Genomic DNA, 10982 nt, shown 5'->3' with positions numbered 1-10982 from the left:
CTGAATGTGGCATATGTATGTTTGGGGCTCTCTTGTCATGACTCTTACAAAACAGTAATATTGTCTGCTTTAAAGTTATACTCGATGTGTTCTGCAATGCTGGAAGCATCAGCAACTGTGATGGCTCCTAGAGGTGCATATAAAAGTAGATATTCCAACTCATCAGAACTTTGGCCACATGGAAAAGGCATTGTATCCTCAAACTCTTTCTTTGGAAGAAATATAAGCTTTCTAAAGTCATATAGAACTTTCTTCTGCATGGATAATATATTTTTTCAATATACAGCAATAAATGTGGTTTCCCCTTCTCTTTATGGAAGTCTTTTTAAAGGAATCGATCATTCTCAGTAAGGTGAAGACAACCCTTTAATACTTGATTTTTAAAAGAATCACTGCCTGCTTAGAAATGGAAATAGTGCAGATGCAGAGAGGCCTAGGCATGTCACAAATGTCAGCCATTCTCCTTGTGCCAATGAGGGCCAATCCATATGTGGGACTATAGAAGACTTGTGTGCAGCCATAGGGTGAGGATAGGGGGTGCAGTGTTGGAAAGATAACACATTTCTCCTGTGCCATTTTTCTTAGTTAAGTGCTTACACCGAAGCTGCCATTTGCTGAGGAGGGGAAAAGATAGGTTCAGGATGGCTCTCTGTCTCATTTCCCTGCCACTGTTAATACCAGCTTTGTGGAGAGAATAATTTAAAACCAGGGAAACAGCACAGGGGAAGATGGTTTCCCTCTGCCCCCTTATTGTTGCTGCCCCAGTCCAGTTTGGGGGTAGTCTGAAATCCATTAGATCTCTTCTGGTTTGGCTTGATACACATGGTGATCCCATCATATCTGTGTGTATTAGACAGCACAGGCAGTGATGTTTGAATCTCCCATCTCCAACGTATTATTGCCCTGCTGGCAGAGACAAGGGAAGGAAGAGCAGTTGAGAGGACAGTGACACCTTGTCCCCACCTTGTCAAAAAGCAGAGCAGGGTGTCCCACCCTGGCCCTGGAAGTTCTGCTGTCAGGATATGCAATGCTGTCAATTCCATTGTGTCAGGCCTACCTGCAACTTGGCCGTTTTTCAAAACACTTGAAGTATAGTGGTACCTCGGTTTATGAACTTAATCGGTTCCGGAAGTCTGTTCTTAAACCGAAACTGTTCTTAAACCGAGGCGCGCTTTCCCTAATGAGGCCTCCCACCGCCGATGCCCTTCCACCGTTCAGATTCTGTTCTTAGACTGAGGTAAAGTTCTCAAACTGGGACACTACGTCCGGTTTTCGGGGTTTCATAAACTGAATATTTCGTAAACAGGGCTGTTCTTAAACCGAGGTACCACTGTACTGATCTTCTATTGTGTGGATTGCAATAGGTTGCATATAGGCTCTTTCAAATTGACATGTTCTAAAATGGTCTATGTTTCTAGTGTGCCCTGTTCCTAATTTCTGGCCTTTTTGTGTATTCATTTCATTTTAGAGTGCGAGTGACTCTCCCTTCAAAGAGGATCTGGATGCAATGGCAGAGGGGGGAAATATTACCTCTCACTTTGAATGGGAGGTCTCAAAGCACTCAGTGGCCCTTAGTGAGAGCCCAGTGTCAAGCCCACAGGAGTCTGCACATACTTGTGAATCTGACATTTCTTCCGCAAGCAGCAAGGAGCAGGAGAAGCAGGGTGCTGCTGCTGCTGCCGCTCTCAGTGAGAGCAAGGAAGACCTAAGGTGTGGAGAGGGATTTTACTCAGATGTGGAGAAAGAGGCTGAGGACTCAAAACAGGATGAGATGGAAGTCTATAAAATCCCTTCTTCACCTCCATTGCACCTCCACGAACAAGAGGAGGAAGCCTGTGATGTTGAAGGGGGAAAAGGGGCAAGTGAGCCACTTAGCGAGCTAAATGGAGAATGTCACAGCTCAAGTATTGATAATGAGTTTCCTGCCCTCATTCGCTGTTTCCAGGTAGTAAATGTGAACTTGAAACATCTCTCTTTGCAGTCTTCTCTGCTACATTTTCGGAGTCATTCTACAAACACTGCAGCAAGCATATGTCATAAATCCATAAAGAAGGATTATGTTTCGATGGCCTGAAATATTCCCCAAACTAATCAACTACTTAATCTCCAGTCTATAGGAATGATTCCCCTCCTCTACAAAGTAGATGTATATTTTATTAAAACAATTTTTTAAAAAGTATTGTCTCCTGACTCAAGCAGAATATATTTAAAAGAAAAGGAAACCAATTCTAAAAGGCATCAGATTTTATGAGATAGTGCTAAATGTCTTCTGTGTGTTGTAAATACATTGCAGAAAATATTGAGCTAAAAGCAGCCAGCGCCGCAAATCTTTCCATTTACAAGAACAAAACATAGCTCTTTGAGTCTATAGTCATCTGATTTGGAAATCTCTGAGGAAACACCTGCATTTACCCATCAAAGTAAAAAATAAATAAAAATTGCCTGCTCCAGTGTTCTTAACAATCCCATCTGCTAAAATACCTCTACATTTGATCTGGTAATAATCAAGGTTGACTTCTGTCAGACTTTGAAAAGGTGAAGGGAACATAACAGAGTGGGAAAAGCCTGGTGGTGCTCTTACTAATATTACATTCTCTTTTGATTAATTATCAGGTGGTGGCACAGCTGATTTTTCTTTTCCTGTTATTCTTGAGATTTGAATATCCATAAATAATGATCTGATGCTGATTTAATAGAAGCTACTGGACTCTACACATCTCACACTGGCTGGAAATCATACATTTGTATACAGTGGTGCCCCGCAAGACGAAATTAATTCGTTCCGCAATTTTTGTCGTCTAGCGAATTTTTCGTCTTGCGAAGCACGGTTTCCCATAGGAATGCATTGAAAATCAATTAATGCGTTCCTAGGGAAACCGCTTGCCAGGCTGGCGGTGCGGAGAAGGGCTTTTCTCCCCACCGCAAGCCTTCAGCACAGGTACGGGAACAGAGGGGAAGGCGCGCAGCGCTTTCCCTCTGTTCCCGGGGCTTGCGTGGGAGGAGGGTTTTTCCTCCCCACCGCCAACATTCAGAACAGCATTCTGAATGTTGGCGGTGGGAAGGAAAACCCTTCTCCCACCCCAAGTCTTCAGGACAGCCATCCGAAGGCTGGCACGGGGAGAAGGTCTCTCCGCCGCCCCCCCACGCCAGGCTTCGGTGCATCCTTCAGAGGCTGCTGCCATAGTCACGCGTCACTTCTCCAGCTGGGAGAGGGTCGCGGGGCTATGGATTCTTTAGCCCCGCGCGCGCTCTCCCGGCTGGAGAGGTGACGGGCGCCTATGGAGGTTCCTGCCATATGCGCGCGTCACAACTCCAGCTGGGAGAGGGTCGCGGGGGGCTGGTTTAGCCCCGCGCGCGCTCTCCCGGCTGGAGAGGTGACGGGCGCCTATGGAGGCTCCTGCCATAGGCGCGCGTCACTTCTCCAGCTGGGAGAGGGTCGCGGGGGGCTGATTTAGCCCCGCGCGCGCTCTCCTGGCTGGAGAGGTGACGGGCGCCTATGGAGGTTCCTATGGAGCTGTTCCTGGAACAGCTTTCCGAAGTGGAGCGGCTGGGGCAGGTGACCCCGCCCCCGCCCCACTTCGGAACAGCTGCAAAAGACGTCAGGGGGAAGCGGGGAAGCGAAGCGCTTCGCTTCCCGCTTCCCCCGGACCTCTTCTGAAGCAAGGGGCTGGGGGGAGATCGCTATCTCCCCCCATCCCCTTGCTTCAGAAGAGGTCCGGGGGAAGCGGGGAAGCGAAGCGCTTCGCTTCCCCGCTTCCCCCGACGTCTTTTGCAGCAAGGGGCTGCAGGGAGATCGCTATCTCCCCCCATCCCCTTGCTTCAGAAGAGGTCCGGGGGAAGCGGGGAAGCGAAGCGCTTCGCTTCCCCGCTTCCCCCGACGTCTTTTGCAGCAAGGGGCTGCAGGGAGATCGCTATCTCCCCCCATCCCCTTGCTTCAGAAGAGGTCCGGGGGAAGCGGGGAAGCGAAGCGCTTCGCTTCCCCGCTTCCCCCGACGTCTTTTGCAGCAAGGGGCTGCAGGGAGATCGCTATCTCCCCCCATCCCCTTGCTTCAGAAGAGGTCCGGGGGAAGCGGGGAAGCGAAGCGCTTCGCTTCCCCGCTTCCCCCGACGTCTTTTGCAGCAAGGGGCTGCAGGGAGATCGCTATCTCCCCCCAGCCCCTTGCTTCAGAAGAGGTCCGGGGGAAGCGGGGAAGCGAAGCGCTTCGCTTCCTCGCTTCCCCCGACGTCTTTTGCAGCAAGGGGCTGCAGGGAGATCGCTATCTCCCCCCAGCCCCTTGCTTCAGAAGAGGTCCGGGGGAAGCGGGGAAGCGAAGCGCTTCGCTTCCCCGCTTCCCCCGACGTCTTTTGCAGCAAGGGGCTGCAGGGAGATCGCTATCTCCCCCCAGCCCCTTGCTTCAGAAGAGGTCCGGGGGAAGCGGGGAAGCGAAGCGCTTCGCTTCCCCGCTTCCCCCGACGTCTTTTGCAGCAAGGGGCTGCAGGGAGATCGCTATCTCCCCCCATCCCCTTGCTTCAGAAGAGGTCCGGGGGAAGCGGGGAAGCGAAGCGCTTCGCTTCCCCGCTTCCCCCGACGTCTTTTGCAGCAAGGGGCTGCAGGGAGATCGCTATCTCCCCCCATCCCCTTGCTTCAGAAGAGGTCCGGGGGAAGCGGGGAAGCGAAGCGCTTCGCTTCCCCGCTTCCCCCGACGTCTTTTGCAGCAAGGGGCTGCAGGGAGATCGCTATCTCCCCCCATCCCCTTGCTTCAGAAGAGGTCCGGGGGAAGCGGGGAAGCGAAGCGCTTCGCTTCCCCGCTTCCCCCGGACGTCTTTTGCAGCAAGGGGCTGCAGGGAGATCGCTATCTCCCCGCAGCCCCTTGCTTCAAAAGAGAAGACCCGCTGTCCCCGGGGCAAGCTTCGTTTTGCGAAGCAAGCCCATAGGGGAATTCGTCTTGCGAGGCAAATCGCGGACGAAAAAACCTTTCGTCTAGCGAGTTTTTTGTCTTGCGAGGCGTTCGTCTTGCGGGGCACTACTGTAATCTCTTAATATAGCATATTAATCAGACTTGAGCTCCTCCTAACCATAAAGATTCTTATCCGCATGCTAAATTTGGCTTACCCTTTTAACTATGAAACAGTTTCCATATTTTAGTTTGCAGATGGTCACATTTGGCCAGGAAGCTAGGGGAAAAATGTTATTTGTATTTTATCTCCAAACATTGACAGATGACTTTCCAAAATGTGCCTTTAGTGCAAACAACATAGCAATTGAAATTTCTATATGGAGTCCATTGTGCTTTTATCAGATCAGTATTGGAATGGTTGTCAGTAATATTGTTAGAGTTTAATGGTACTAAATGTGATTTCTCTCTCTCTAAAATCCTGTTTTGTAGCCACCCCTTGTGAAGACTCAGACAGTTACTATCTCTGATGTGTCGAACACTGTGAAAAGTGAAATTCCAACGAAAGAAGTTCCTATTGTCCATACAGAGACCAAGACTATAACTTATGAAGCTGCACAGGTAGGCTGTTTCATAATCTGGTGGTACAGTTTTATTGTAGTGTAAATAGTCTCAGTGAAAATTAGAAAATTTGATTTCAATGGGACAAGCTTACCTGAGAGGAGCTTCACAAGTTTAAATTGTTGTGAGAAATACCACTGTTGACACCAGTGCTTTCTGCACCAAACTCAAACATAAATACATATCTGGGAAGTCTGATCGGGCTTGAGTTTTCAGACTTTTGTACATATATTTATGGCATCTAGGCTTTCCCTCTTTGCTGCAGAAAAGAGTGGTATAATGCTTTTCCCCCCCTGCATCGATCACAATGAGTAGAGCTTCCCAAACTATATGAGGATTATGCCCACTATGCTTGCACAATAGCCACAACACTCATGGAAGGCACAAAGAAAGGGAAGAAAATGTGCGTTAATAGGGGAGGCTGCAGTGGTCAAAGACAGCTATTTGAACCTGAACCTTTAGATTGAACTTGAACCGTTAGACCTTTACAATCTTTACATCAATTTTAAAACATATTACATTAATTCAAAAGCAAGATTGCAGCCCCAATAAAACTTTCTAGAAGTTTTGATACTCCAACTGTCTTCTTGATTATTAACCCTTTAGGAGAAATTTAATGAGGGAGTTACTTCCTACCCAGTGGATATTGACTTTCTGGGGAGAAGTATCAAAACTGAAAGTAGCTTGTGGCTTCTATGCATGTAGTTTTCATCCTCATGCATTCATTATAACTTGTGTGAGCATATACATGCCAAGTTTTGTGTCTGTTTTGCTTTCCCTATACAGTCATACCTCGTGTTGCGTTAGGTTCATGTTGCATCTTTTTGGCTTGCGAACGTGGCAAACCCGGAAGTGTATACTTCCGGGTTTCGACGCATGCACAGAAGCATTCTTCGCGCTTCACACATGCGTAGAAGCGCTCTATTGTGCTCTGCACTTGCTTAGAAGCGCTGCTCTAGTTGTGGACTTTTCAGGGTGCGAACAGCACCCCGGAACGGATCGTGTCCGCAACTAGAGGTACCACTGTATACAATACCATGTTCCCCAAAGTGAACTAGTATCAGTGTCAGAATTCACTCTGACAAGGCTTCATGTTTTCTGCAGGCCACAATGAAGTGTGTAATGCACCTCCTTGTCAGTTTTTGATGGGAGTTTTGATTTATTGCTACCCAAGGCTGTAGAGAAGATCTGAGTCCTATGACCAGCTCACTTTAACCCTGCCACCTAGGGCAGGCTAATAAGACTCAGATTATTGTATCACTGTGGGAAAGTGTTCCAATTTGAAAAGTCCCTGAATGGGGGGGGGGGGACCTACCAACTTGGACTGAGCAGTACTGACAGGTTGATTGAGTGGTTGGTGGTGGCAGAGTTGCAGGAACTCTTAAGAGAAACCAATTTGAAAGAGTAAGTCCAGTTGGTTCAGGGCAGATTTGGGGATTTCAGCCTCTTTTGTTGCCCCTCGTGGATTATCTGAAAGGGAAAGTGTGGTCCGGCACATTCTTTTTGATGTTCCATATAATAGACCATCATATCCTTTGGGGGCAGCTTAATCAGTTAGGATTTGGAGGCATTGCTCCGGAGTGGTTCTTCTCCTACATGATTGGTCAGAATTGGAAGATAGCAGTGGGTGACTATTGCTCAACCCTTTGGGGATTTATATTGTGGCATAGCAAAAAGTTCCATCTGTGATCTCTTCTGTTTTTTAGTAACTATACACAGATACTTCAGCCAATCATTCAACAGTTTTGAAGTATCTTAAGTATGACACCCTGCTTTACCCCCCGCCCCCCAATCGAATCCAGGAGTAGCTAAGTCTTCCCTGTTCATCTTAATGAACCAGCCTCTACTGGGTTAGAGAGTTCTTCATGAGGCTTCATTCCCCTTAGAGTAGCAAATATACAGCATGGGAATGCTACTTAACCTTGCCTTGCTCCTTGATCTCAGGTGGCAGTCATGATGAGGAACACTCTTTTTAATCATTTTGCTTGGTGAGCTGACTACACCCTTTTTTCTCTTATAAGGATTTTACTTCAGTCACCCATGCTTTGTTCCCATTTAGATTATTGCAATGTGTTTACTTATCGCTGCCTTTTGAAGTCTGGTTGGAATTCAGCTGGCATTGAATGTGGTAGCTTCCATATTAAACGAGGGAGGCCCCAGACAGTGTAGAACTCCAGTCCTGGCTTCACAGCATGGATTGCCTATTTGTTTCAGGCCAGTTCAGCATGTTGGTTCTGACTTTTAGAGCCTTCATGCTTTAGGAACTAATTTCTCTAATGTATTTCTCTAATCTCTGCATTCCACCTGCTAAAATAAGGTTAGCAACAACACAGGGTAAGGCTTTCTCAGTGGCAACGTTTTCTGTATGGAATACACTTCTTCAGAAGAACTGCTTGGATCTGTCCTTTTTATTTTTCTGTCTGCATGTTAAAAAACGTTTTTCATTTTTAAATTCATTTCCCATTTGGCTGGTGAATGTAGTATGCAACATTTTTTTCCTCTTGGTGTTTCTTTAGGAGGAATGTTGGGATATGAATTTAATTTTTTTTAATTGGCCCTTTTTAGTTTTAATGCTTTTGAACTTTTGAGTGAAACATTTTGGTAGTGCCTTTTGAGTGCCTTTTGACAGAGAATAACGTTTATCATCTGGCATATGTCCAAATTCTGTTCCTAAATAGGTGGTATAGAGCTTAGCTATCCACTACATGTTTTAAAATTATCTGCATTTGTAGAGGTTGATATGTTTTGAATATAGCTTCACATTATAAAAATCCCTCTCAACTTCATGTATAAGTAACTTCATGTATAAGTAGGTTTTGGTCAGCTCTGGCACGGAGGTTTGCTGGCTGAATTAACACAATTTCTGTGCTATGTTGTGCCAACCATACAAGGAATAGCCACACATTCTAGAGCTGACTCCACCTGAGAGATGCTTAAAATGTCCTCATCATATTTGAATATGTTGAAACCTTGGAAATTGTGTGATATCTGTTGGATGCTGCTTCCACCTAGTGGACACTCTGAAGGTATTGCATTTGATATTTCAGTAAGTTTCACAAACCCTTGTAAAATATTAATTAATATGTAATTCTAATGAACAAGTACATGAGCAGATATCTCACTGTGGCACAAATATGTGTAAAGGCAGATTAAGCATCCATTTGCTAAAGGAACCTGTGCATAGCTAATTTTTTCAGTCTAATCTGTCATGGTGACCCTTGGAAGTTTTTTTTATTGTTAGACTACACGCGCGCGCGCACACATACACTATCAAGGTCATTGTTTGTAGTTAGATTTCACTAAAGAAAAAAAAGCTCTCTTTTTTCGCATAGGAACAAACATCTGGGTTTTTAAAGCTTTCTTCCCCCCTTCAAAAAGAGGTGACCACCTGCCTCAACACATACTATGGCTATCCTCTTTGAGCCAAGTCTCCCCTTTTACTTCATTATGTTTGTGTGGCTATCCAACTCCAGAAGCAGGATTGAGGCTCAAGCTACCATTGTGGCAACAAGGAAGTAACTCTGAGGGTGCTACAAGTTTTGTCAAACAGCTCGCTAACCAGATTCTGAGGAAATAAAGCATTATTGTTCAGCAGGTATTAAACCTTGGTGTTGAATTAAGATTTATGTTTTTTTTGTTTGTTTCTGCACAGCAGCATCACTGCTTGGATGGTGCTTAGATGTTCTGACACATTAGGCACATATGAGTTTTGATGCACCTTGCTCTGCATAAACTTTCTTTGTACCTAAAAATGGTTGCAAGGTTGCACTGTGCTACCAAAACATATTTTATGTAGTTATCTAGCCCTTTTTGTTGAAAGACTAGTTCACTTTGGAAATGTGACTGGAAAGTGTTCTTTCTCTGGGGACTTTTCGTATCGCATTACCTGAGGACTAAGAGAAAGGGCAAAAGATAGTGGCAAAAACCTGGAGAAATTCTTACCTTAGCAGTTTTGTCCAGTTCCTAACCCATGCAACATGGAAAGCATAGTATCTGAATTAGAGACCACAGCTGACAACGGATTATATTGTTGTACCAGACATTTTGCTCCCTGACCCAGTTAGCTTAGCTGTACTGAAAAGTATGATGATGGGGACATTCAGGCTTACCGCTTGCTGGAGGTCTTCATGGCCAGCTGCCATGGATTTAGCTATTGTCTGTGCAACAGGCCCAATATGAAAAGTAATGCACTTTGTTGTTGAATCTTGGACAGCTTGCCACCTTCGATGAGTAAAAGTGGCCCCATTTGGATTTCTCTGGACCTGGAAGTATTCAGTATCACCCAGTGGCAAATACACCATTTTGGGGCAAGCTGCTCAAGAGGATGGTGCTGGTGGTCCAGCTTCAGGCAACTTTGGAAGAGACTGAATATCTGGATACATTTCTGTCCAGTTTCTGGCCTGGTCATGGCAATGAAACTGCCTTGCTTGCCCTGGTTGATGACACCTGTCAGAAGATAGATGGGCAGCGGGGGAGTATGGCCCTTCTTGTTCTCCTTCAGTTCTCAGTGGCTTTCCATACCACTGATCATGCTATCTTTCTGTAATGACTCAAGGCGGGTGGGGGCACTATACTTTTGTGGTTCTGCTCCTACCTACGGGGTTGTTTCCAGAAAGTAGTCATGGGGAACACTGCTCAGTGCCATGAGAGCTTTCCTGTAGTGTCCTGCAGGGTTCTGTCTTATTTAAGATCTCAGTGAAGCTGCTGGGAGTTGTCATCAGGAGTTGTGGAGTGAAGTGCCCTCAATATGTAGATGGCACACAGCTCTCGCTCTCTCACACACACCTGAATCAAAGGAGGCAGCTGAGGTGCTAGACAAGTGTTTGTGGGGTGTGACAGGCTGAGTGGGAGCCAACAAATTGAAAGTGAATCCTGAAAAGAGAGGTGGTATGAGTTCCAAGTTCTTGAATCTAGGAGGTGGGAAAACTTCCACTTCTAGATGGGATTGCACTACTAGGAGCAGGTTCATAGCTTGCAGGTCCTGCTGGATTCAACATTGTTACTGAAGGCCCGGGTGGCCTTTGCGGCTAGGAGTTTCAGCTATGTTTGCTTCACCTGTTAGGGCCCCTTTTGGGTAGAGATTACTTGACTACAGTATTCTGTGCTCTGGTTGCTTCTGGATCATTGCAGTGAGTTCTACATAGGGCTGTCCGTGAAGATGACTTGGAAACTTCAGCTGGTCTAAAATGCAGCAGCCAGTTTATTCACTGTGTTTGCCTTTGGAACTCATATAACCCCTGCTGTAAAACAGCTGCACTGGTTTCCAGTTTGTTTCTGGATTCAATTCAGGATGCCCACACCAGTGTTTAGAACCCTAAACACCTTAACCCCCAAATATCTGAGAGACAACCTCCTTCCCTACAGACCCTCTTGGGGGTTAAGTTCTTCAGAGAGTGCCCTACTGGTAGTTCCATCATCCATGGAAGTTTGCAGGGGTAACCTGAAAGAGCATTCTCTGTGGCGGCCCCTAAGCTGTGGAATTCCTTT

The 10982-nt window shown here is 46.2% G+C and overlaps 1 protein-coding gene across 26 annotated transcripts in view; it reads left to right on the top strand.

Moving 5' to 3' along the window:
• The window catches only part of EPB41 (erythrocyte membrane protein band 4.1), a 101156-nt gene that overhangs the window by 79203 nt on the left and 10971 nt on the right, over positions 1-10982 (top strand). For 20 of the 26 annotated variants that reach the window (XM_081201901.1, XM_081201881.1, XM_081201899.1 and 17 more), the window contains 2 exons: positions 1469-1945; positions 5367-5495. In XM_081201901.1, the coding sequence (XP_081058027.1) occupies positions 1469-1945; positions 5367-5495 (606 nt within the window). The remainder of the gene's footprint in view (positions 1-1468; positions 1946-5366; positions 5496-10982) is intronic. The other 6 variants (XM_081201884.1, XM_081201883.1, XM_081201886.1 and 3 more) reach the window with 1 other exon arrangement.

This window comes from Podarcis bocagei (assembly GCF_964188305.1).
Source record: "Podarcis bocagei genome assembly, chromosome: 7".
In the NCBI taxonomy this organism is placed as follows: Eukaryota; Metazoa; Chordata; class Lepidosauria; order Squamata; family Lacertidae; genus Podarcis; species Podarcis bocagei.
Note: the sequence above shows the minus strand (reverse complement) of the source record. Positions and strands in the feature narration are given on the sequence as shown.